The sequence below is a fragment of the Halichoerus grypus genome, chromosome 2 (assembly GCF_964656455.1).
Source record: "Halichoerus grypus chromosome 2, mHalGry1.hap1.1, whole genome shotgun sequence".
Lineage (NCBI taxonomy): Eukaryota > Metazoa > Chordata > Mammalia > Carnivora > Phocidae > Halichoerus > Halichoerus grypus.
Window position 1 is genome coordinate 168,552,082 of NC_135713.1, and position 27,569 is coordinate 168,579,650.

The following is a 27,569-nucleotide window of genomic DNA, read 5'->3' on the forward strand; positions in this document are numbered from 1 at the left end:
CTAGGAAATTAGAGCTTTGACTTTTTGTTTTAAGTTTTCTACTTCTTATAGAAAATTGATGGCCTCCAACAATAGAAATTGTTAGAAAGTTAATATTCACTTCCACTTTAATTTCAATATACAGTTTACCAGCCATCTGCAATTTAATTTTCTGTGCATGAGAACTGAAAGAAAATGAAACTAAATTATTCTTTTGAATAAAGACAAAATTTGATTGGTATTCTGAAAATGTTCCCTACATGTAGAAGTTATTTTACTTCTTAGCTCTACTTATTAATCGATTCTGGGAGCAACATATTGTATTACTGGAAGTTATTTCATAACAGCCATAACTAGACTTCTTTTGGTCCAAGGACACCTATGATAAGAATTTAGTTTTTATTTCCTATTATTCTCTGAAAGTTTCAGTATATATTTGGTTTGTAAAATCATTCTTAAACTGTTTATGTATTTATATATGTATGAAATTTTTGTTATGTATGTATGTATATGTATATATATACATATGTATATAATTGTACATAGTGGCTGAAGGAGAGCTTTCTGGCTGATCTTCTTATCAGAAAAAGTAACAGATTTAATATGAAATAATTTTTTAGAATAATAAAATTTTATAATTTAGATGATCCTTAAGGTGAATCTTACCCCTCTTAAACCTGGTGAGTGAATAGTCAGACAACAAATGTGGAAATATTGAGCTCTTCCACAAGCTGCCAGGCATAGTGTTAACACCAGGGAAGCATGACGAACTAAACAGACAAGGCACTTTCTCTCACAGAGATGCCGGTCTTATAGCTTTTGTTTGAAAACTTCTAATAAAGAGCTCACTACAGGTGGCCATCAAGTCTGGAAACACAGAAATTCATAATACGTGGTTTAAATATGTGACATCAGGGTTTCTCAACCTTGGCACTATTGATATTTTGGAACGTTGTAGAGGACTGTCTTATATGTTGTAGAATGCTTCGCAGCATTTCTAGCCTGTACCCACTACATGCCAGTAGTACCAGTCCTGCTAGTCCAAAAATGTCTCCAGACGTTTCCAGATTCCCCTGGGAGACAGTTGCCCCCAACTGAGAACTGCTGTATTACGTGACAATTGCAGTGGGTTGTCCTCCTTTGCATTGCCTCAGATGATTCGTGTCTCTGATAAACCTGAGCCTTTGTCTTGCTGCAGAAGTAGCAGTCATGGAGTTCAATCTGTAAGAAGGCTTTATAAACCATCCTGTATTTTGGAGGTGGATGTATTTCTTGTAGGAAAGAGCAATTTGAAGGTTTTTTTTTTTTTTAACCAAGATGGACTCATCTCCCTATCACTCCCATTCATCACTGATCCTCTCTCTTTTTCTGAAGCTCCGTAGAAAACTTCTGATTCTTCCATTAAGACAGCACTGCAGATATTTCAATAAAGTTACCCTGTACTCCTAAGGTTTCTTTTTATTTTTATATGATTTAGCATTGGGAGGGATTTTATTACTTTAGCTTTCTTTAAGAGCTCATGGGGTATGTGTGTGTGTACTGTTTGATCTGCACAAATAATGTTTAATGAGTGACAAATAGTCACATGTTTAGTGAATAGTTGACATTCATTTCAGTGTCTGTCCAGTTCTTCAGCTGTCTTCCCTCACTTGTGCATTAGCTTGATCAAAGCAGGAGCGCTTTCTGGCTTGTCAGACATTGGGTTCCTGGCCCCTAGAATAGTATCTGGCATGTAGTAGGCATTTAGTACATATTTGTTGAATGAGTGAATGAATTTCTTTCTTGATTTGCTTCTCTTTTGGAAAGAATTCAACCTAACACCTTTTTATCAATTAAAATGACATATTAAGATCAGATTTTCATGTTCCAGATGTGGTATAATTGAAGAATGCCATTAACCTGCTGTGCCTGCATACCATGTTTCTACTAATATAGTTTAAGATCGCATAATAATGCGATAATAATAATCTTGGATTGAGCTCTTTGGCATTTAAACTTTTTAGTCTTTCCATATGAACATTGAGCCATAGCTTCTCCATTTTATACCTTTGCAGTATTTTTAGAAGTTTGAAATACTTTTTTTTAGCACTAATCCTTTACTGTTTTAAAACTAAGGTAGCCGATTAATAATAGATGTATGCATTTTCACAAATATGTGTAATTTATGCACATTTTGCTTCTTAAAGAGATCCTGGCTCAGCAAATGCTCTTACATGCCTGTAATTTAGTCATAGTCTTAAATAAGTTAACAAATGGTTTAAGCCCTTGATAGGCAGCTAAATATTCTGATTAATGAATTTATTCCTGGGCATGGCAGCTTCTCTTCTTTGGCCAAAGAGCATGTACCAGCTTGGATTCTTACTAATATCTGTAGTATGGAAGGCCAATCAGTAAATTAATGAATGGATTATTTTTCTTACATTTCTAGTTAAGAAATATATTTCTTCTTTAGCATGTTGTTCCTGATTTTATATAACCCCCTAAATGGTCATTAATTAAAAGATATTTGAACTGAAAACTTTATTTAACCCTTTCAAGTCCTTACTCCATATTAGGCAGCAGTGCTGGAATAAAATTTATCTGCTGATACCTGAGATTAAGAGATGACATAATTGAGGGTGCCTGGGTGGCTCAGTTGGTTGGGCAACTGCCTTCGGCTCAGGTCATGATCCTGGAGTCCCGGGACTGAGTCCCGCATCGGGCTCCCTGCTCGGTGGGGGGTCTGCTTCTCCCTCTGACTCTCCTCCCTCTCATATGCTCTCCCTCTCTCTCTCATTCTCGCTCTCTCAAATAAATAAATAAAATCTTTAAAAAAAAAATTGACATAATTGGACTATTAGCTTTTTGAAAATGATTACTGAATAAGAGATAACTATTATATCTGTTAATTGTTCTCTGATCTGTGTTCCTGTGCAATGGCTGCATCAGGGAAGAACAGTTATGCTAAGTTACAACTTAGTAAATAAATTTGTTTAGTGAAAGTTGATCACTTTGATCTAAGGTGTTACCATGACTTAGAATGAAAAAAGAATAGAGGGGCGCCTGAGTGGCTCAGTCATTAAGCATCTACCTTCGGCTCAGGTCATGGTCCCAGGGTCTTGGGATCGAGTCCCACATTGGGCTCCCTGCTCAGCAGGAAGCCTGCTTCTCCCTCTCCCACTCCCCCTGCTTGTGTCCCCTCTCTTCCTCTCTCTCTCTCTGTCAAATAAATAAATAAAATCTAAAAAAAAAAAAAGAATAAATGGGAGCAAACAGTAAAAGCGGAATTTATTAAGTACATTTGGTAAGATATTTACAACAGGATTATAAATGTAAAAGCAAACGGTATTTTTAAGTTTTATTTTTCTTTTCTGTAGTGACATTCTTTTTTTTTTGTTTTGTTTTGTTTTGTTTTGTTTTTTTTGTAGTGACATTCTTAAGCATTAATGTGTATGTTCGATAGCTGTTTTCCCCTTTGAGGACCAAAACCCTTCAGCGTTCTTGGGCAACTAACATATGCATCTTACACTTAAGCATTGAGAATTGTGGCTGTGTGTAAAGTTATGCATCTCCACTTTTTGCCTTTGAAAGACAGCCCATTTACTTGGACTTTTTTATTATGGGTGCATAGATGCTGGATAGCCTTTATCTGTGTATATACAGTTTCTCCAAAGAAACCATACAGATGCCCAACAGGCACATGCTCAACATCACTAAACATCAAGGAAGTACAAATCAAAACCACAGTGATAGATCACCTCACACTAGTCAGAATGATTAGAACAAAGACAAGAAATAACAGGTGTTGGCAGGATGTGGAGAAAAGGGAACCCTAGCGCATTGTTGGTCAGAATGTAAATTGGTGCAGACACTATGGAAAACAGTATGGAGGTTTTTCAAAAGATTAAAAATAAGGGGCACCTGGGTGGCTCAGTCATTAAGCATCTGCCTTCGGCTCTGGTCATGATCCCAGGAATCAGGCTCCCTGCTCACGGGAACCCTGCTTCTCCCTCTCCCAGTCCCCCTGCTTGTGTTCCTGCTCTCGCTCTCTCTCTGTCAAATAAATAAATAAAGTCTTTAAAAAAAAATTAAAAATAGAGATACTGTACAATCCAACATCTCTACTCCTAGGTATTTATCTGAAGAAAACAAGAACACTAATTTGAAAAGACATGCACCCCTATGTTCATTGCAGCATTATTTACAATAGCAAGATATGGAGGCAACCTAAGTCCATCAGTAGATGAATGGATAAGAAGATGTGGGGAGGGGCGCCTGGGTGGCTCGGTCATTAGGCATGTGCCTTCGGCTCAGGTCATGATTCCCAGGGTCCTGGGATCGAGTCCCGCATGGGGCTCCCTGCTCTGTGGGAAGCCTGCTTCTCCCTCCCTCACTCCCCCTGCTTGTGTTCCCTCTCTCGCTGTCTGTCAAATAAATAAATAAAATCTTAAAAAAAAAAAAAAAAAAGATGTGGGGAAATTGGAGGGAGAGATGAACCATGAGAGACTATGGACTTGAGAAACAAACTGAGGGTTTTAGAGGGGAGGAGGGTGGGGGGATGGGTTAGCCTGGTGATGTGTATTAAGGAGGGCACGTACTGCATGGAGCACTGGGTGTTATACGAAAACAATGAATCGTGGATCACTACATCAAAAACTAATGATGTATTGTATGGTGACTAACATAACATAATAGAACTAAAAAAAAAAAGATGTGGTTTATATACACACTGGAATATTACTCAGCCATAAAAAAGAATGAAATCTTTCCATTTGCAACAATATGGATGGACCATGGGGGTATTATGCTAAGTGAAATAAGTCAGACAGAGAAGACAAATACCATATGATTTCACTTACATGTGGAATCTAAAAAACAAAACAGAAACAGATTGATAGATACAGAGAACAAACTGATGGTTGCCAGAAGGGAGGGCAGTTGGGGGTGGGGGATCAACGAAAGGTGAAGGGGATTAAGAGGTACTTTCTTTCAGTTATAAAATAAGACTTTGGGGCGTAATGCACAGCATAGGGAATATAATCAATAATGTTGTAACCACTTGTGTGGTGACAGATGGTAACTAGACTTATTGTGGTGACCATTTTGGAATGTATTTAAGTATTAAGTCACTATGTTGTACATCTAAAACTAAAAACATTAATAAATAAAGGCATATGTGTCAGAACTTGAAATTTTTATGCCCTTTTAAAGGAAAAGGGAAAATGATTTATAACAATAGAAAGAGGTGGTTTTGTGTCCAGAAGCTAATTGTTGCATTTTTGGTTGAGTAACATTCATAATTATGGTATCAGCACAGCATCTACCATAGTATCTCTGTAATTGAAGCACATTTTTCATGACTTATCTTTTTCAAAGAGTTCTTTCTCTGTTTTACTAATGTTCTTCAGGCAAAATACATGCATTCTATAACTTGAGAGAGGTGGAATGCCATTGAAGGAAAAAGCAAAACTTATAATTAAACTATTAAATTACAGAGATTGCCAATATAGCATATTTCATCAAGTCTAAGAAACACTTATTTTTAGTTTTCAACATCTCTGAAATTGGGACTACATCTTATTTGTCTGGTGTCTTAAGTGGTTTTTCATTTCTTGTGGTACATTAATGATGCATCTTACTAAAATTAATGTAGATTCGGGGTGCCTGGGTGGCTAAGTTGGTTAAGGGACTGCCTTCAGCTCAGGTCATGATCCTGGAGTCTCAGGATCGAGTCCCACATTGGGCTCCCTGCTCAGCGGGGAGTCTGCTTCTCCCTCTGACCCTCCCCCCTCTCATGCTCTCTCTCTCTCATTCTCTCTCTCAAATAAATAAAATCTTTAAAAAAAATAAAATTAATGAAGATTCTATGCAATATTTGTGTGGGATAAATGTTTGTTAAATGAATAGGTCCGTGTATGTATTTGTGAGAGCTATAGACTAAATATTTTATCACTAATGTTTTCCACATTTTGGAAAATTGTTCTTTTACTTAGGAGTCAACTTGATATTAAAGTGTTTAGTGTTTTTAATAAATTGTCACTTAAGCTTTATTAGATATATATAAGAATAATATAAATGTTGCAAAAATAGTTTTCATTTGTTTTTTAAGCTTAGTAATATTAACCTTATACTTTTGGATGTTTGTACTCATACCACACATATGGTCGTATAAAATGGCTGTTTTTTCAAAGCTTTTTTATAATGGGTTTATTTTTAAAAGTTAGATAGCTATTGTCTTGAATTTGATGTCTGATTTTTACAAGATGATGACATGTTTTTGTTTTTATTTTTAGAGTCTTACATTTAAAGAAAAAGTAACAAGCCTTAAATTTAAAGAAAAACCTACAGACCTGGAGACAAGAAGCTATAAGTATCTTCTCTTGTCCATGGTGAAACTAATTCATGCAGATCCAAAGCTCTTGCTTTGTGTAAGTATTTTTTATGAAAGGCCTTGAAATTACTACACTAACTTAATTTGGTTTAAGTAAAATGCCAAGACTTTGGAGATGATTACTAGCTAAAGAACACTCCTGATCCTTTCTGATGATGCTTGAAACCTAAGACATCTTTAAAAAAACTAACAGAGAAGTTACATTTCTGTAATACTACTATAGATTTCTTAACCTTTCTTCCTAATTTTCCCTATCATTAAACTAACATATTTTTGTGAGCTCTTCTTTCTTTGCCTTGTGACCAGGTTTATATTAGTTAGACATTATCCTGGGGTGGGGGTGTAGGTAATGAAGCAAACATAAATCCAAGTCCTTTCTCTTGTTCACAGTTGGTTTTTAAATCTCCAGTTGGGCTTGCCAGACCACTTAGCTTTTTTATTTCCCTTTCTTCTGTCATCAACCTATTATCACTGGCTTTGCCTGCAAACACTATATTGGAAGGAGAAGGGGGTGCAGATGGGTGTGGTTAGCACTTAATTATTGTCATAACTCTGTCTTTGCAGCTTTAGATGGTATTTGATTCCTGAAGGCAACACTGTGGTACACAAAGTAGTTAGGAACCACCAGATGTGAGTGAGTGCTCGTTATATGAAGCGATTAAAAGCATGGGCTCTGGAGACAAACCAGCGATGTGATTTGGGTGACTTAACCTCTCTGTGTCTTCCTTTTCTCAAAACGATGATAATAGTTCGTGTCTCAGAGAGATTGTTAAGAAGCTTGAGATAGTACACTCATGCTTTTAGGAACAATCTTTAATAAATGCATAATAAGCACCAAATAAATGTCAACTATTATTACTATTAATAAAAGACAGTTGACATTAATATTAATGTTATTAATACCCCAAATATGACCGTTTTGTATTGTGAAGGTCATAGGATAACCTTTTTAACCTTCGTTGAAATTGCTGCAGTCCCTGGAGAGCAGCGTCCAGAAAAATTTCTTACTGCTTTGTTTAGCAGTAGATTTTATAAGTGCTGATAAGGTGCTTTCAAATTACTATATATAGGGGTTCATTACTTGATGTCCATATTTTCAAGAGTTCTGTGAACCCCTTGAATTTTAAAAAATGTGTACATGAGTAGTTTTTCTGCAGAGAAACAAAAGGGGAGAGAGAGACACACACAGAATTCCTAAAGGGATTAGTAATGCCAAAGGATGGCCTGTGATATTTTGAATTCTTTAAAGAAGCCCATCCAAATTTGGGAGTTTCATAGAATAAGTTATTAGAATCTGGCATGGAAAATTCCATAAAGTCTTCTCAGTGAGACTATGAAAGTAATCAAATCCCCTTTCTCCTCACGTCTTTGTAGCACAAGTTATTTTCGGTGGGATTTCATCATGCATTTGATGTAATATAATTCACATCGCTCTGCAGTGCTATACGTCAGGGTAAAGAATGCACCAGAGCCACTGGTGCCTTCAGCGTTAAGTATTTCATTAGTCAAAGAACAAGAATTTAAACAAAACTTGCTGTTTTCCAAGGTTGAAATTTAGCCAGAAGTCATTTAATATTGAAATTATTTTCTTTGCTGCCATCTAGTGGTGAAGCAACTTTTCTCGGCGTAACTAAACGTAAGTTAAAATAGTGATTCACTGTAAATACTTAATTGTAGGGACGCCTGGGTGGCTCAGTCGGTTAAGAGTCTGCCTTCGGCTCAGGTCATGATCCCGAGTTCCTGGGATCAAGTCTCACATTGGGCTCCCTGCTTGGGGAAGCTTGCTTCTCCCTCTCCCTCTTCCTCTGCCTGCCGCCCCCACTGCTTGTGCTCTCTCTCTCTGACAGATAAGTAAGTAAAATCTTCAAAAATAAATAAATAATTATTTCCTATTTACATGAAGAATTCTAAATTGTAGTAAATAGGAGAAGTGTAGGAATAACTACTAAATGATGTCAGTCATGGTATTTTTAAGGTCACATGATTTTATTGTCTGCCATCCCTATCATCTCTGCCCTAATGCATACTGCTCTCATTCTGTCAGCCCTCCTCAAGGCCCAGCTTGTACCCTCGTCTACCTTCCTGTAAACATTTCTTTGCACTGAAGTTCAAGTTATGGTGATGTCTTTAAAAAGCAAATCTTATCATGTCTCTTGCCCAGCTTAGAACCTTTTAGTTGAAATTGCTCTTGGAATAAAGACCAAACTTCAAATAGACCTATAGGGGCATGCAAAGTCTGACTCCCACCTACCACTTCTGCCACATTTAGCATCCTATTTTTCTCTTTCTTTTTAACTGTAGTGGTGCTCAGTCTTCATTCCATATCACTTATCCCGTTCCTTCATACCTTCTCTTGCTGTTCCTTCGGCTTATGATATGCTTCCCTTTCCTCTTTCTATGCATAATTCCAGCTCATTCGGACCTGCTCTCACTACCCGGAGGGAGCCTCCCTGACTGTGCCCCCTTTCTCTAGTAAGGTGCTCCTAGCAGCACGTACCTTGCAGTTCTTCTCTCATTTGCAGTTTTACAGTTACTGGTCTGGTGATTTTATTGATGTCTGTCTTTCCCACCAGACCACATGTTCCAAGAGGGTAGGAAACACATCTTTTTTAACTTGCCATGTCTTTGGTATCCAATAAATGTTATTATGTGTGAATGAATCTAAATTTTATAAAGTAGGCTAATAGTTTTGAATTACAGATATTCTGGGATGGGGGTTTACCTTAATCATTATAATGGGAAAGAATCCACAGTTAGCAAAGTAAAATAGCGGCACACGTTGCATTGGTCCCACTTAAGTGAACCATATAGAGGCGCCTGGGTGTCTTAGTGGGTTGAGCGTCTGACTCTTGATTTCGGCTCAGGTCGTGATCTCAGGGTCATAAGATGGAGCCCTGGCTGGCTTCAGGCTCCATGCTCAGCAGGGAGTCTACTTGAGATTCTCTCTCTCCTTCCCTCTCTGCTCCCCCCACCCACCGTCTCTAAAATAAGTAAATCTTAAAAAAGAACCATATATTCTTGAAGTGTAAATAGATGCTTCCAAGGTACAGGAAGCATTTTAGTCTCTTTAGGTAGACATTTGCATTTATATATGCCACTGATTTGCTTTCCTTAGTATACAATGTTTTTCCACAATGAAAAAGTACAGGCATCCGGAGGGGTGGATTCCAGCCTTGGATGGATTGGGGCAGATGCTTTATATTAGACAAGAGGGTTGCCCAGGGTGATCGTACCGTGCACGTTCTTTGTCTTTGATCAGTTACAAACCAGAGGTATATTATTTAGCCAGTGTAGTGTTAGTGAAAAAAAAAATTATCTACTCCTTATATTGATATAATTTCTTAATTAAGAAATTAATTCCTAGTTTTTGTTTTCATTAGGATTTTCTCTGGACATCATTCACATGAAGGAACACTATAGATGTAGATTAAGTGAATCCTTAACAAAAGCAGTTTTGACTTTTTTTTTTAAAGATTTTATTTATTTATTTGACAGAGAGATAGAGACGGAGCACAGATAGGCAGAGGGGCAGGCAGAGGGAGAAGCCAGGCTCTCTGCTGAGCAGGGAGCCCGATGCGGGGCTCGATCCCAGGGGCCCTGGGATCATGACCTGAGCTGAAGGCAGACACTTAACCGACTGAGCCACTCAGGTGCCCCCAGTTTTGACTTTTAAAAAAATTCCACAATTATTGTATTTTATTGAGCTGTGGTTCACATACCATAAAATTCACCATTTTAAAGTGTACTATTCACTGGTCTTTAGTATATTCACAAGATTGTGCAGCATCACCACTACCTAATTCTAGAATATTTTCATCACCCTAAAAAGAAGCCTTGTGTACCAATTAACAGGCATTCTCCCTTCTCTTTTCTCTCTAGCTCCTGTCAAGTGGTAGATACAGTTTTTTAATTGAACTTGCTTTTTTCTCTGCAGAATCCAAGAAAACAGGGGCCTGAAACCCAAGGCAGTACAGCGGAGTTAATAACAGGGCTCGTCCAGCTGGTCCCTCAGTCACACATGCCAGAGATTGCTCAGGAAGCAATGGAGGTGAGGGGAGATGAATTCTAGGCTCTTGAAGGAAAGGTTGTAACTATGCACATTCTTCATGTTTCTTTCATGTGTGGTTTCTATGAGTGATAAGATGTCATTTATGGACATCTGTCAGAGATGGCATTTCTAGAAATGGTGTGTTTGTGTCTGTATGCTGTTTTATGAACTCTGTGGAGGAAGAAGGGGTTTACTTGCTTTATATCTCTTGTAGCAGAAACATTGTGCAAATTCTGATACTTAATACAAAACCTCAAAATGTTCTGATTGCAGTTGACTTTTTGGAGTTCTTAAAATATATATTGAATTTTAGATTGGGATCTAATTCACATATCATAAAGTTTACTCTTTTAAAGTATACAGTTCAGGGTTTTTCAGTATATTCACAAGGTTGTGCAGCCACCATCATCACTGTCTAATCCTGAAACATTTTGTTACCCCAAAATGAAACCCTGCCATTCTCCATTCCCTGTCACCCCAGCCACTGGCAACCACTAATCTATTTTCTGTCTTTATAGATTGGTTTATTCTAGCTATTTCATATAAATGGAATCATAAAATATGTGGCTTTTTTATTTCTGGCTTCTTTAACATAATGTTTTCAAGGTTCATCCATATTGTAGCACGTAACAATACTTCATTGTTTTTTATTGCCAAATAATATTCCAGTGCATGCATATATGACATTTTGTTTATTCATCTGTTGATAGACATTTAGTATTATTTCTATTTTTTTGCTATTATGAATAATACTGCTATGAAAATTTGTATAAAAGTTTTTGTGTGGATATATGTCTTAGGTATGTATACCTACCAGTGGAATTGGTGGGTCGTATGGTTAACTGCTTAACTTTTTAAATGACCAAACTGTTTTCCAAAGTGACTGTATCCTTTTCTCTTCCCACCAGCAGAGTATGTGGGTTCTATTTCTCCATTCTTGTCAACATTTGTTGTTGTCTGTCTGTTGGATTATAGCCATCCTAGTGGGTGTGAATACAGTTGACTTAAAAAAATTTTTTATATTGATTGCTAAATAGAATTTTATGAAGCTTTATAAATATACTGTTATAAAATTTAAATCAATTTTATTGAGGTATAATTTACATATAATAGAAATCATAGAAGATTTAGAATATTTCTAGTCAACCTGGGAAGTTCTCCTATGTCTTGTGCCCTCACTCCTTGTCCCAAATACCACTGGTCTGATTTCTATCATAGATTAGTTTTGCCAGTTCTGGAAGTTCATATGAATGAAATCTTAGACTATGTATTTCTTTCCATCTGGCCTCTTTCACTCACAAGTTTTTGAGCTTTGTCCATGATATTACATGTGTTAGTTCCTTTTTTTGTTGATAAGTATTCTGTTTGATGATTAAAGCACAATTTATTCACCTGTTAGTGGCCAGATAGGTGAACATATCCATCATTGTTGAAAGTTGTCTCGTGCTCCTTTGTGTTCCCTTCCTTCCTCTCCTCTTAATGCCCTGTCTACTCCCCTCCTTCCCCTGCAACCACTGATCTGCTTTCTGTTATTGCAGGCTAACTTGCCTTTTATATAAGTGGAATTATGAAGTGCACTTCTCGTGTCTGTCTTCTCTAACTCTGCACGCTTACCATTAATTCATCTGTGTTACCGCGTGTATATTGCTGTAGAGTGTTCCATTTGGTGGCCAGAGCACAATTTGTTTATTTATTTGTTGATGGATATTTGTGTTGTTTCTAGTTTTTGGCTATTACCAATAAAACTAGGAATGTGTATGTACAAATTTGTACATTTGTCTACACATACGCTTTCATTTCTCTTGGCTGAATACCAAAGAGTGCAAAAATCTTACAGTGTGGTCTTTATGAGAGAGACAGCTTAAATATAAAGACACTGAGGGGTTGATATTTCAAGGCTAGGAAAATATGCCACACAAACATGAACTCAAGAAAGCTGGAGTAATACACAAATACAGAGTTTAAAGCAGGAAACATCACTGGAGATAAAGTGGGACATCTCATTATTACAAAATAAAACTCTGTCTGACCTTAAAAACAAATAAAGAATATATATAAATATAAATCAAAATAAATAAAAATAGATGAAGTAAAAGTAGAGATAGACAAGTCCAGTTTTAGTGGCATACTTGAGCATACTTTTCTTAAAGTCTGGTAGAATAAACAAGCCAAAAAAAAAAAAAAAGTAAGGATAGAAGATTTGAACAACGTGGTTATGTCAGATATGAACTATTTGACATACATAGAACATTGCGCTCAATAAATTCTTTTCAAGTACGCATGGAATATTAAATATATCCTGAGCATTAAGTATCAACAAATTCTAAAGGATTGAAATCATTCAGAATTTTTTTGCAACAACAGTGTAATTAAGCTAGAAATCAGTAATAAAAAGCTTTATGAAATACCAAAATCGGTAATAAAAAGCTTTATGAAATATCAAATGATTATGTTATGTTTTCATTCACACTGTGCTAGTAGGAATGTAAATTAGTACAACCACTGTTAAAAATTGTTTTTGCGGGGCGCCTGGGTGGCTCAGTTGGTTAAGCGACTGCCTTCGGCTCAGGTCATGATCCTGGAGTCCCGGGATCGAGTCCCACATCGGGCTCCCTGCTCAGCGGGGAGTCTGCTTCTCCCTCTGACCCTCCTCCCTCTCGTGCTCTCTGTCTCTCATTCTCTCTCTTGCAAATAAAATCTTAAAAAAAAAAAAAAAAAAAAAAAAAAAATTGTTTTTGCGATATCTACAAAGTAAACGAATGACCTAGCAATTCTGTTCTTAGGTGTGTATCCAATAGAAATGCATATGTATGTTTACCAAAAGATACATATGAAAAATATTAATAGCAGTATAATTTGTAATAGCACTCATCCCCCCCACCCCAAAAGACTGGAAACAACTCAAGTGTATCAACAGTAATAGATAAATAATTTTGGTTATATTCATTCCATTGATTACAACAGTGAAAAAAGAATGAGCTACTACTGCTAAATGCAGAGCATGGATGAATCAGTATCACAAGCATAATGTTCAGTGAGAACAGCCGAACACAAAAGAGAACATATGGTATGATTCCCTTTATATAAATAACAAACAGGCAGTAATAATCTATGGCGGTAGAAGTCAAGTTCAGTGGCTTCCTTTGTCAAGCACTAATGATTAACGGGAATATGAAAAGGGCTTCTAGGCACTGACAGTGTTGATCTGGGTAATGGTTGCATGGAGTAATCTACATTTGTAAAAATTCTTTGAGCTATATACTTAAAAGATATGGTACTTTATTGTTTGTATTGTATGTTTCATTTTACCAAAAATGTTGTAGCATTGTTTTACTCATCGCTTATATTTGTGTACATTGCTCTTGGACCTATAAATTGGTATACTCCTTGCATTCTTTTTGGAAGACAGTATTTGTTTGACAGTATTTGGCAGAAGTTGGGCAAATATCCATTTTTTTGTCCAAATAATTCCATTCCTGTATTTTTTTCATCCTGTGAATACAATTCAAAAGGGAAAGGTACACACTCATATATATATATATGCTTATTGCTCTGACTTATAATGAGAGAATGTTAGAGAATTTAAAATATTCATTAGTAAGAGAACAGGTTAATATTCAATGACAGAATGATATTTCAACTTGGTGAATTATTAAACATCCATTAAAATATGCAGATCACATGGCAGTATGGAAAAATGTTTATGAAATGTCGAATGAGTATACTATGTTTACAGCTTTGTTAAAATATATGTGGAAAATAAAATGGAAGGAAACATACCAAGAAAAGCAATCATATTAAGGCAGGGAAAAGGCTGACACATTGTCTTTCATTACGTTAAAGTGTTTCTTCAAACATAACTATAGAGAATTTGCCACTTAGAGTGTCAGTAAATTGTACTGTTTTTACACAATAGTGACAACTGAATATAAATTTGTGTTGGTTTCTCCTTGGTATGAGAGCTATAAACTACATAATTTTTGAAGATTCTCACAATGAATTGAAGTTTTCATTATCTAAAAGTAATTACAGTAATGTTTGAAATAAGATAATATAGGTCTCGTCTTTATATCATAAGTTTTAGAATTATAAAATGGTCTAAGGTTAGACATCTATATATCTTTTCCTAATGTAAGGCAGATTATCAATGCAAATATTAGCAGTTTAAGCATTTGATTTACTTTTAAGGGAAGAAATCAGTTCTCATTATTTGTTCCAAATAATTATTGGAGTTTTAATAAAAGGCTTTAAAGAGGAGTAAAGAATCACCAAATATAGTGACCAAGGATTGAGAAGACTATGCACAGCTCAGTGGTGTCCCTCTGGGGGAAGCACTGTGGAATTGGAGTTAGGATAGGGCAGGTTTCAAGGAAGAGTCTAGTTTTACTCTTTATACTTTGATGGTTTTAATTTATTTAATAATAGTGTTTTTGTATGTTAGTTGTATATTTTAAGTAAATTATTTAATTCCTGTTAATGTTCTGTAAACCGAATTCCAATTTCAATTCTATTGTCAATTGGAATATTTTAGAATGAATAATCTATGAAGTGTGAACCTGTTTTGCTCCTCTCTCTCTCGTCTTTGAAAATAATTGATCTTTTCTGTTCCAAAAGAATTTGTGGTGAGCAAGATAACTTCTACTTTGTCTTTGGCTTTGAAGTAAAATATTGTTGTGTGTATTAATTTTGGTGAGCTCTCCTTACTTAGGGATTAATTTTTTGTTCCACTGAGTTCTTTGACACTTAACTGAAATTAGTTTGTGTCGTCTTAAAGCAATTTTACATGTATACATTGCTCCTCTGAATTCATCAGTCATTTAACTGTATCCCTGTATGCCATTTAAAGTAGGAATGATAGGAATTAAAATGATTTGATTCTACATTTATTATTCCCTAGAGATTTGGGTTCTTCAGAGTTTTTTTTCTCTTTTGCTTTATACTGTGTGTTAGTCCTAGGACTGCAATTAAATAACTCGATTTACAAAAAAACTTTTGAATAACTCTTCTCTCTCTTTTTTTAAAATTCAGGCTTTACTGGTTCTTCATCAGTTAGATAGCATTGATTTGTGGAATCCTGATGCTCCTGTAGAAACATTCTGGGAAATTAGGTATATGTACTTTTATTTTTTAATTCAATTTAAAATTTTATTTTGTATTTTTTTGTTTAGATATTAACTCTGTAGTACTTGGTTTATTATAACACTTTATTTACAGAGGTTTTATGATTTTGTATTTTATTTGACTTGAAATTATTAATTAGATTACTTCTTGTTTTAACTGTAAGAATTGCTGTCACAGCAATTTAGAAAGTAAATTTTAAAACATTGTGCTAAATTTTATTACCCAACCATGAGTACTGTTACTTGGTGTATTCTCTTCTGTTTCAGATTTCTATGTAGTTACAACTGTGTTTTAAATTGTTTGTTACAATTATAAGCTTAGAATGTTAGAATTTTGTAATGTTAATAGTTTGTTTTTAACAAACTATGGTCTTTCATTAATTTCCCATGATACCAGTGATTTTGATAGGTGAATTAATAGTAAACATCTGCCTTAGGAGGTAAAAATGTATATAGAATTTTATAATTTATTTTCTGCTTAATAAATTCTTATCTTTTAAAAAGCACAAAGACAACATATTGAGAAAAATGGCAATGTGTAAGCCTCAGGTTTTGTCATTATCTCCTCACAGAAGTGGGTGCACTAAGTCACCTGGCAGCTGAGTTAAATCCTACACACAGACAGTGTTCTTTGGTAGTAATGTAATATGAATTACATATGTAATTTAAAATTTTCTGGTTGCCACATTACAGAGAATAAACAGGTAGTATTAATTTTAATAATATTTTTAAACCCAGTACATATATCTAGAAATTATTTCAATATGTAATCAATATAAAAGTTATTGAGATATTTTACATTCTTTTTTTAATCAAGTCTTCAAAATTTGGTTGTGTTTTACACTTAGAGCACATCTCAGTTTGGGCAAGCCACATTTCATATGCTCAGTAGCCACATGTGGCTGGCTAGTGGCTACTGTGTTGGACAGGGTGGCTGTAGAGTAGGGATCAGCAAATTTTTTCTCTAAAAGGTCGGGTAGTAAATATTGTAGGGTTGGTGGGCCAGATAGTCTCTGTCAGAACTATTCAGTTCCACTGTTGGAGCATGAAAGCAGCCAGAGATGATATGTAAATGAATGGTATGGCCATGTTCCACTAACACTTTATTTACAAAAGCAAATAAGGACTGGATTTGGCCTACAGGCAGTTATTTGCAGATCCCTGCTCTAGAGCACTGGGTTTGCAGACAGTCTTTGCTGTGCATGTTGTCTGTCATTTCTTCTTGAGTCTTTGCAAAAATGGGATGCGTGGATGAAACAATTGGGAGTTTGGGGGGTTAGAGGATTTAGAATTATTTGCTTTTTTTAAAAATTCTTTTATTATGTTATGTTAGTCACCATACAGTACATCATTAGTTTTTGATGTAGTGTTCCATGATTCATTGTTTGCATATAACACCCAGTGTTCCATGCAGAACGTGCCCTCTTTAATACCCATCACCCCACCCCCCTCCCCTCTAGAACCCTCAGTTTGTTTCCTGGAGTCCATAGTCTTTTTTCTTTTCTTTCTTTTTTTTTTTAATGTAGTCTGTGGACTTATTCCCTTTGATTTTCATGCTGTTAACATTTTGATAACCATTTCTGTAAAACAAATCCTAGCTTCTCTAAACTTGTATTCCTTATGAGAGAATGTCATTCGCTCTGTGAAGTTATTTATTGACGATACTGATAACAATGAACTTTATGTTATTGCAGCTCTCAAATGCTTTTTTACATCTGCAAGAAATTAACTAGCCATCAAATGCTTAGTAGCACAGAAATTCTTAAATGGTTGCGGGAAATTTTGATCTGCAGGAATAAATTTCTTCTTAAAAATAAGGTAAGCAAAATGACATCTTTAAAATGGAAGAATATTTGGGGGTAATGGGAATAGATTAAGGAAATGTATATTAGCCAAATTAAGTCCTCCTTTAGCTCTTTCTGCTTACAAAGTCTTCAAGGGAAATATATGTGCCAGAGGATGATTGCTGACAAGTAAACATTTTAAAAATTATTCTGAGCCTTTGTCCTTAAAGCTGCAGTCCTGATAAGTTCTAGTTGAGTTAAGCAGGACTCTGTGGAGTCTAGGAGGAGTCAGGCTGCTATAACCAAATTAGGTTGAGAAACATAATTCCATCTTAAGTTTGTGCATAAGGTTTGAATCTTATGGCTTAGGCTAGTCCAGAGAATGTTATCTATCAAGAAACTGAAGGGAAGAGGTTGGGGATGTTTAATCTAAGTTTATTTATATTCCTGCCATAACAGTTTCACCTCTTTGAATATCTGAGTATTCTTCCCTAGGGTTGAGTGAAAAGTTTTGATTCCTAACTGTTAAAACATGGGGACAGGGTTTTAGGGGGCTAGAGAAGAGCTGTAGTCAATTAAAATTTTTTCCTATTCTGTCAGAATTTTAGGAGTACTTGATCCAATGAATTTTTATCCATTTCTAGAATCATAGCTACAAAAAAAATCTTAAATGTATTAAATTCATGCTTTTCAGTGTACCATGTGGCTTGTTAAATTTTTTGTTTACAAATGGGCTAATGGTGAGTTGGCATCTGGGTAGACTTGTCTGTGGTATAATTCTCCAGAGTATAAGCATTAGTAATCTAGTAATCAATCTGTAGTCGTCTGGTCAGTAAAGTTATCCTTTCAACATACTTGGCATACAAACCAGTGTTATTTACTGGTCCAGAGGAACTTAATCTCAAAAGAGTCAACTTCAAATTATCCTAACATGGCACAGGATAAAATCTTCTGGGAGAAAATCTTTCTCATTTATAATCAACTGAGAAGTACATTATATTTTTCATATGGTAGATTTATGTTGTTGATGTTTTACTTCTGTCCATGTTAGATCTAGAAATGTTAATTTTGCATTTCTAGAATCTGTTGTTCCTGATGCTTTGAAGGGTGAAAAGCTAAGGGGAGTTTCAAAGACATTGAACAAACATTATTTGTATTACTGGGTTTCTAGTGCATATTCTTCAAGTTAAGGGGTGGGAGTTGGGATGAGAGGTTTTCCAGGATAGTCTCAAACAGGAAGACAGCTCGTATTACGTATTTATTTTTCTTGGTTATCAGTGCTTCAGAAGGCTTACTTATTTTTTCTTTTTAGCAGGCAGATAGAAGTTCCTGTCACTTTCTCTTCCTTTATGGGGTAGGATGTGATGTTCCTTCAAGTGGAACTACCGGTCAGATGTCCATGAATCATGAAGAATTACTACCTTCTTGTACTCCTGGAGCCTCTCTTCGGAAGGGAAAAGGAAACTCATCCATGGTAAACAGCTTCTTTTGTAGTTTTCCTGTATCATTGTCATCTGTGCTGTATATTTTTTCCTGAATGAACTTTGGTAAATTTCAACTAGATAATACAGCGTGGTAAAGAACTGCTTAGATTCTAGTTCCATTACTGCTCTTTGTGGAACCTCAGGCAAGTTCCTAACATCTCTGTGACCCAGTTCATCAACTTTAAAACGGAGATAATAACAATTTATGCCCCAGAATTATTGTGAGGATTAAATGAGATCATATGTAAATAGCACTTGATTATTTGACACTTACAAGCTCTGGTAGCTATAATTATTATAAACCTCTACTGCGTAAAGGAAGACCATTCATATCCCAGAAGTTTAAAAGTTGTACCAACTACCAAAAATACAGATTTACTGGGAGATAAAGCATTTTGCTTGATGTTATAGATAAGCGTTTATATTTTTTATTTGTGTGCATAATTCTTTTTAAAAATCACAGTAAGGGTCAGTCAGAGAAAGACAATTATCATATGATCTCACTGATAACGCAGAATTTAAGAAACAAAACAGAGGATCATAGGGGAAGAGAGGAAAAAATAAAACAAGACGAAACCAGAGAGGGAGATAAACCATAAGAACATCTTAATCATAGGAAACAACCGGAGGGTTGCTGGAGGCGAGGAGGGTGGGAGGGATAGGGTAACTGGGTGATGGACAGTAAGGAGGACACGTGATGTAATGAGCACTGGGTATTTTTTATAAGACTGATGAATCACAGACCTGTATCTCTGACCAATAATATGTTATATGTTAATTAAAATAAAATAAATAAAAATAAAAATCATAGTACAAGTGAAAATATTAAATCGTTACAAAAGAGTTTCTTTTATAGACCAAACCTTTTTTTTTTTTTTTTAATGGTATCTTTACTGTTAAAAACTGTTTCTGGCATTTAGTATACAGCCACCAATCTAGAGAGTACATTCTTTAATCCTTATCAGTAGAGATAAATATCAGTTTGCTTTTTTCATGGGAAGGTCAGCAGTATGCATTTGCAGCCTTGTTGTAGGGTGGTTAGGTTAACTTTCCTAATCTTTGCCATTATATTGTCTGCAGGAATCTTGATTATATTGATATTCCACAGAAGATCTTGCTGGTCCACTTTACCACTGGCATTATATTGTTAGACTTGAAAAATCAAGAAGTACAGACCCGAGCTTTTTCATCCCTAATTTTCAGTATAATCTTCTGTTGAGGACAAAACAACAAATAAGCAGTACAGGGTTTACTATTGACTATGTTAACTATGGAATTTATATTCATTTTGTAAATGAGAATTTCTTTTGGAAGAATGTAATCGAATCAAGTATACCTTCTACAGCAATATTTAGTTCTTGTTTGTGTCCTCATTTTAGTCCTTGTTGCAGTGTACTTTATTTCTTCCCCCCAGTAGGTAGATAGAATTTCTTATTACTTCCTTTGTCATTTGTAATTGAGTTAGAAGTGCATTGCATTTTTCATTCAGATTTATGCTGTGGGTGTGTTTTACTTGTGTTTGTGTTGGCTTAATCTGCATTTCTAGAATCTGGAATAGGACAATACCTGTTCGATTTGAAATTGGACAAATAGTAACATGATGTTGGTCTAAATAATCTCATTTCTCATTCAGACAAGATATTTAGGCATTTGAAAATTGCTGTCATGATTGCAGGGGAAAGCTTTTGTGGGTTATTGTATGCAGACGTGTATGGTACACAGTGTGTTGCATTGTTGGATTTTGTAAAGAAAATCACCTAAGTTGCCAACATAATGCCTCCCATCCCCACTATTCCAGGATAGTGCAGCAGGGTGCAGCGGCACCCCGCCGATCTGCCGACAAGCTCAGACTAAACTAGAAGTGGCCCTGTACATGTTCCTGTGGAGCCCTGACACTGAAGCTGTTCTGGTGGCCATGTCCTGTTTCCGCCACCTCTGCGAGGAAGCAGATATCCGGTGTGGGGTGGATGAGGTGTCAGTGCACAACTTCTTGCCCAACTATAACACATTTATGGAATTTGCCTCTGTCAGCAATATGATGTCAACAGGTAAATGTGGATAATGTTCCCCACCCCCAATCCATTTGCCTTGAATCACATGACATCTGATTGTGCTAGGAATGTAGGAACTACTTTGTAAGCTTATAGGGTTCATTCAAATAGCTAACCTGAAATCCTTTCTACACAAGATAGGGTGAAAGTAAATAGCATTTGAAATAAATTGTTAACATCTCACTGAGCTTTTAATATGTGGTACATTTGTTTAAAAACTGGCAGTATAAATTGCTGTCAGTTACACATTTTATTATTTACTGTGTCTGAACTATATATAGTGAAGTTTTAAACACTGGCACGTGTTTTGAGTAAATATAGGTGGGAATAGCTATTTTATGCTGTGGACATTGTAGAGTCCAAGTTAAATACCTTTCCTGTGAAGTTGGCAAAAGGAAGTGTTCACCTTTATCATTTGAAGCATTCATTCCCCTCCTCCTACTCTGCCTTATGGGTTGGGCTTGCCAGGTTCTCCTTGGCAAGCAGGGCTCTAGTTGCAACAGGTTGATTTGCTGTTGTCTTTGCTTAGGAAGAGCAGCACTTCAGAAAAGAGTGATGGCACTACTAAGACGCATTGAGCATCCCACTGCAGGAAACACTGAGGTATGCCCTTAGCAACAGAAATAGCCCTCCCAGGCCCCCACCCTCAAATGTGGAAGCCTCATGTCTGTGTGTGTGTGTGTGTGTGTGTGTGTGTGTGTGTGTGTGACCAGAATAGCTTTTGAAACACATCTAAGATATGTGCCTATTACAAGTAGGATATTATAATATCTACCAAGTTTGAGACCTGTCTCCTGCTGATTGATTTTTAGTTCTAGGTTTAAAGTTGCTTTCAAGTGGTAATTGCCTTCATTTTAGGCTTGGGAAGATACGCATGCAAAGTGGGAACAAGCTACAAAACTAATCCTCAACTACCCGAAAGCTAAAATGGAAGATGGCCAGGTTAGTTTGTAAAGTTGATTTTTGTCTTTTAATTGATCTGCTAGACATATGTATTTCACTTCAATAATCTTTTGAGTCACTGTTAGTATAATATGTGTATAGTTGTCGTAAGATTGTTACTTAGTTATGGTTCATCTAAAACTGCACTATTGTAGCCACTAGTCACATGTGGCTACTTAAGCTTAAATGAAAATTTAAATTAATTAAAATTAAATACAGTTAAAATTCAGTTTCTCAGTCATACAGTAGCCACATTTCAAGGACTCATTAGCCACATGTGGCAATTTGCTACCGTACTGGACAGCACAGATACCAGATGTTGCCATTTTTGCAGAAATAGTGGCCAGCACGAGCTAGAGATGATTTACGGTAGAGACCATTCCTTTACCCTTTTTCCTTCTCTTTCTCCATCAGAGTATTTCACGGAATTTTCAGGAAAGGGACGACAAAGGTAGAGAAAATAAAATTGAACAATACGTTTTACTATTAGGTATTCTAATTAAGGGATCTGGTGGGCAGAAGATTGAACCCATAGGTTAAGTGAAATTTAAAAATTTGGACATTTCATTCAACTATTTTCATCTGTTACCCCAGAAATTAATAATGTGTATAATCGATTTGTAATGGCCATATATTGTTCTCATTATTAGGTGTTTTAGAAAAACTGATTAGCCTCCTGTTGCTTTTTTCTTGTCATGCTTAATTAGAACAAGGAAAAAAAGTTATGTTTTTGTAAAGCAAAAATATTTACCTAATGTCATTTGGAGAGGACATGTGGCCTTAGGATGAAAGCTTTTTTGGGGGGAATAACTGTTTGATTGAGATATAATTTGCATACCATACAGTTCACCCATTTAAAATGTACTGTTACTTTCGGCCACCTTTCTGTGCCGCCATAATGGTATGCATGAACATGCTGGCAGATGCTTTCAAGAGCATCAACAGTGCCGAAAACAGAGGCAAACTCAGGTTCTCCTTAGGCAATGTTCCAAAGTCATCGTCTGGTTTCTGACTATGATGATGAAGCATGGTTACGTTGGTGAATTTGAAATCATTGATGATCATAGAGCTAGGAAAATTGTTGTGACCCTCACAGGCAGGTGTTAGACAAGTGTGGAGTGATTGGCCCTAGATTTGATTTACAACTCAAAGATCTAGAAGAATGGCAGAATAATTTGCTCCCATCCTGCCAGTTTTTTTTCATTGTACTGATACCAGCAACTTCAGCTGGCATCATGGACCATGAAGCAAGACAAAAACAAAGTATATTTACAAAGTTGCACAACCATCACCCCAGTTTAAAAAAAACCCATACCCTTGAGCTGTCATTCGCTAATCTCCTGACCCTAGGGAACCACCAGTCTGCTTTCCGTAGATTTGCCTGTTCTGCACATTTCACATAATATGACTGTTTTTTTTTTCACTTGGCATAATGTTTGCAAGGTTCGTTCATGTGAGTCAAAGCTTTTTAAAAGAAGTTTGATATTCTGGGTTGGTATATTAGTCTATGACAAAAATATATTAGTGGCTCTTAAAAAAACATATGGTAATTTTAGGTTTGGACTTTATTTCTTTATTGGAATATAACATACATACAAAAACATGTATAAATCTAAGCGACAGTTCAGAATAATAGTAGGTGAACATACCTGTGCAACCAGCACCCACATCAAGAAATAAATCATTACCGGGGTGCCTGGGTGGCTCAGTTGGTTAAGCGTCTGCCTTTAGCTCAGGTCATGATCCCAAGGTCCTGGGATCCTGCCCCACATTGGGCTCCCTGCTCAGCGGGGATCCTGCTTCTCCCCTCTCTCTCTTCCCCTCCCCCTGCTTGTGCTCTCTCTCTCTCTGTCAAATAAATAAATAAAATCTTTAAAAGAACATAAAAAGAAATAAATCATTACCAGCACATCAAAACCTTCATTGTGCCCCCCTTCCAGTCACTAACAACCCAAGAGTAACCATTATGCTCACTACTAAATACAATAGTTTTCCTCTTTGTAAACTTGATATAAAGTGAGTGCTAGAGATATAGTCTCTTGTATCTGGCTTCTTTCACTCAACATTAGAGACTCATCCACACTATTTCATACCATTGTCGTTCATTCACTGTTACTGCTCTAGGTATTTTCATTCAACATGCAGTCTACAATTTAATTTTCCTTTCTACTCTTTGGGCATTGGATAGCTATACAAAGAATTTTAGTTATTTTGAATATTTCTGCTATGAACATTCTTGAACCTGTCTTTTGATGACCATCTAGATGTATTTCTGTAAAGTACATACTTAACAGTGGAATTGCTAGGTAATAGGGTATGCAGATACACATATGGGGAATATAAATTGATACAACTGCTTGAAAAAACTGGTGGTTTCACAAAGATTTTTAAAAGACAATTAACATTTTTAAATTAACTGCTATAGCACCTCTGTAAATGGTGAAATATCATCTAGCCATTAAAAACATTCCTTTTACTGAAACTAATATTACACCTTATGTTAACTAACTGGAATTTAAATAAAAACTTGAAAGAAACAAAAAAAGCATTCCTTTTAAAGAGTATGTGCCAAATGGATTCACTAACAGAGGTCAATCAGTGGTTTCTTATTCCTACATGAACAGTTTTTCTATTGTGATTGTCAAATTAGAGCCCTTTAAAGACCAAGAGCAGAAAGTAAAATATTGCATATACTTTTTCTAATTCAATTAGGTAAAAAAAATGTTTTGAAGTACTTAAATATTCATTAAAATTAGACATTTATATCAGGCCTGGGCAGAGGTAAGCTGAAAACATTATATTACTATAATATAACGTATTCAACTAATAACTGAATTCACTATGCCAGAGAATAGAACATTATCAAGGGAAATGTGAAATTACACCAGTGGAACAGACCTGAAAAGCCAGAAATGTATAGTTCATTTGAACCCCATTAAGAAGTATATAAATAAACAGCAGAATTCAAACTAAAGAAAAACACTAACCTAAGTCTTTATGTACTGCAGAAGTCAAGACACAAAAGATCTCCTCAGATGGAAGAAGAATGCCATTATCAAAATGTTTCTATTTCAGCTTAAGTTTAACTTATTTAGCCTTTTTTAATATATAATATGACACAGTTCAAGAACATTTAACTGTAATTTGAAAACAGAGTAATCACTACTATGTTCCCAGAGGCAAGAAGAGAATAAGTATTATTGCTTCTGTTGGAGGGGACCTAATCTAGAGTTGCAAAAAGTGCTGAATAAATCGAGGCTGAGTGATAAAATATAAACCCTGTGAGAGAAAAGTCTTTAAACCCATTGTGAAAACTACAATTACTAAAACACATGTTGATAATAATACATTAAATGCTGTGAATTCACCACACCTAGTCAATAAGAATATACAAAATGAATTTTGATAACCATGTAAAAAATTCCTCTCTGCCTGTTGTTGCTTAAATTTTCAAGGCAGCCTTCAGTGAATCTCATTTGAATCTGTCTGTAAACCAACATACTAAGGAACAGAGAAGTTTTTCTGTTTGATTTTTTAATCCTTCAGAAAGATTGAGTCATTTCTTGAACTGTATCCCACAATAAAGTGGAAAGAAAGGAAATTTCTTGCAAACGTTACACAAATTAATGTCTGTTAGAGCATTACTGTTGAATTGATGTTTATGGACTTATATGTATTTATGTCTTTGACTAAGACATAAATGGGATGCTAAATTGGGAAGATGTTGTTGGAGAAAAGATGTTCTTTTTTTTTTTTTGAAAAGATGTTAGTTCTGCATGTGAATTAATCTGAACTAGTTGGCTGTTCACACCCAAATTCTTCATCAAAATCAGCCATGTTTTTTCCTGATTTTGCACTGATCTGGGAGCTACTGCAACTGACATCAGCTGCACCTAGCATATCATCAACAATATGCCCATCATGGTGGTGGTGCTGATGGTGCTAGGGACCAACACAGTGTAGGCAGTTGAATGATTCATTCCCAGTAGTCTCCCCAAGAAAGTTGCCAGTGTGTGTAATACAAGATTCTTGAGATGCTTGTACTATATGAGCAGTGTTGATTTCCCCTGAAGTATCATGCTCTGGGTCTGGAGAGTATGAACAGGCATCTAGCATTTGTATTTGATTATCTACTGATGGCACTGATTCAGTGTTAAAAAGTAGGTCCTTTCCTATTCTGTCGCTTGTCCCATTTTTTTTTCTGACGGGCCTTGGGAATCCCCTAAGCAAATGCTTGCTTGATTTTCTAACTTGCTGTTCTGAAGATCTATACCACAATTGCTTTTAGGAGGATTATGGCCATGATTGTCATCTTCATCTTCTTTAAGGGCTTTAATATTTGCAATGTCTTCTGACTATACCTCACTGCTAGGGCTCCCAGCTGACTGGCTTGCATGGCTGGAATTGACCTCATTGCTAGATCCATCACTGTGCCCACTACTGCTACCAGGAGCATTGCTTTCATCTTTACCACTGTTGGCAGTTTCATCGTACTTCCCTGTATGGATTCCTCTGTATCTGAAAGTCGCTGTTGCACATGTTTGGGTCCATTAATAAGTTGTTTATCCATTTCATTGTCACTGCCTCCACTTTGATGGGTATCACTATTAACAATACTTTAAGGACCAGCTGCAGGTGACTAAGGTGATGGAGCTGCTCCTCTGAGCTCTTCCTATTTAATTTAGTATTTTTATTTATTTAATTTAGTATTTATTTAATTTAGTATTAATTTAATATTTAATTTTATTATTTATTTAGCATTTTTTAAAAGATTTTATTTATTTATTTGACAGAGAGAGACACAGCAAGAGATGAAACACAAGCAGGGGGCGTGGGAGAGGGAGAAGCAGGCTTCCCACTGAGCAGGGAGCCCAATGTGGGGCTCGATCCCAGGACCCTGAGATCATGACCTGAGCCGAAGGCAGATGCTTAACGACTGAGCCACCCAGGCGCCCCTAATTTAGTATTTAATAAAGATACAGAAGAACTTTGTTTAGATAGCTGAGCCTTAGCTGCTATTGCATTATTCCATAATGCTTTTTTTTTTTTTTTTTAAATAATGCTTTAATTAACATTGATGCCAAGTACAGTGTTTGTTCAGCATGAGCACTTGGCTCAAGAGTTGAGACTGGATTAAAGAGATGTCTAAGTGGTACTGGATCCAGATTCTTAATAAATAAAGGAAATAAGTCACGGATACACCGGTTACAGTGTTTCAGCACTGATGCAGCCCACATGCAGTCAATATGCCGAGTATTCGCCCTTCCGCTGATAAAAAAAATTCAGAATCACTTGGCACTGTTTAATAATCTCAGTATGTAAATTTGGTCCAAATATATGCTCTACCACATTGTTGCTTATAAGCCAGCTGCAAGTTCTTTTGTAGTGGACATTTCTGTGTCTGATACCAATGATTCCTTATTGCACAAATCATTGAAGGTATAAAGCTGATCCATTATCTGACTTAGTCCAGCCAACCTCACAAAGTAGGTGACAGAAAATACTAAAATGCAAGATCTAGGCTTTCATTGTCAGGTGGAGCGTTGTATCCAATGGTTCTTTAACTGTGCTCCGCATTAAGTCACCATGTTGCAAACTGCATTCTGTCTTTACTCTTGTTCAGAGAACTTGCATAAATATGTATAGCCTAGGTCCTGAAAAGGATTATGTGCTGCACGACAGGAGGGAGAGTAGCCGTATTCTAATATTAGCTACAACTGCAGTAAATGCACGTGCCATAAGAAATGGTAGTTTCAGGAGTTCTGTATTCAAAGCAGTCCTTCATGGGAGA

General features: G+C 36.0%; 1 protein-coding gene across 8 annotated transcripts in view; it reads left to right on the forward strand.

Moving 5' to 3' along the window:
* Window positions 1-27,569, forward strand: part of NF1 (neurofibromin 1) — a 282,567-nt gene that overhangs the window by 102,030 nt on the left and 152,968 nt on the right. For 7 of the 8 annotated variants that reach the window (XR_013446092.1, XM_078068156.1, XM_078068155.1 and 4 more), the window contains 8 exons: window positions 6,252-6,386; window positions 10,284-10,397; window positions 15,426-15,505; window positions 17,212-17,335; window positions 18,614-18,775; window positions 20,584-20,833; window positions 21,366-21,439; window positions 21,695-21,778. Coding sequence is in view for 7 of the 8 variants with exons in the window: in XM_078068156.1 (XP_077924282.1) it covers window positions 6,252-6,386; window positions 10,284-10,397; window positions 15,426-15,505; window positions 17,212-17,335; window positions 18,614-18,775; window positions 20,584-20,833; window positions 21,366-21,439; window positions 21,695-21,778 (1,023 nt within the window). In the remaining variant the exon portion in view is untranslated. The remainder of the gene's footprint in view (window positions 1-6,251; window positions 6,387-10,283; window positions 10,398-15,425; window positions 15,506-17,211; window positions 17,336-18,613; window positions 18,776-20,583; window positions 20,834-21,365; window positions 21,440-21,694; window positions 21,779-27,569) is intronic. The other variant, XM_078068151.1, reaches the window with a different exon arrangement.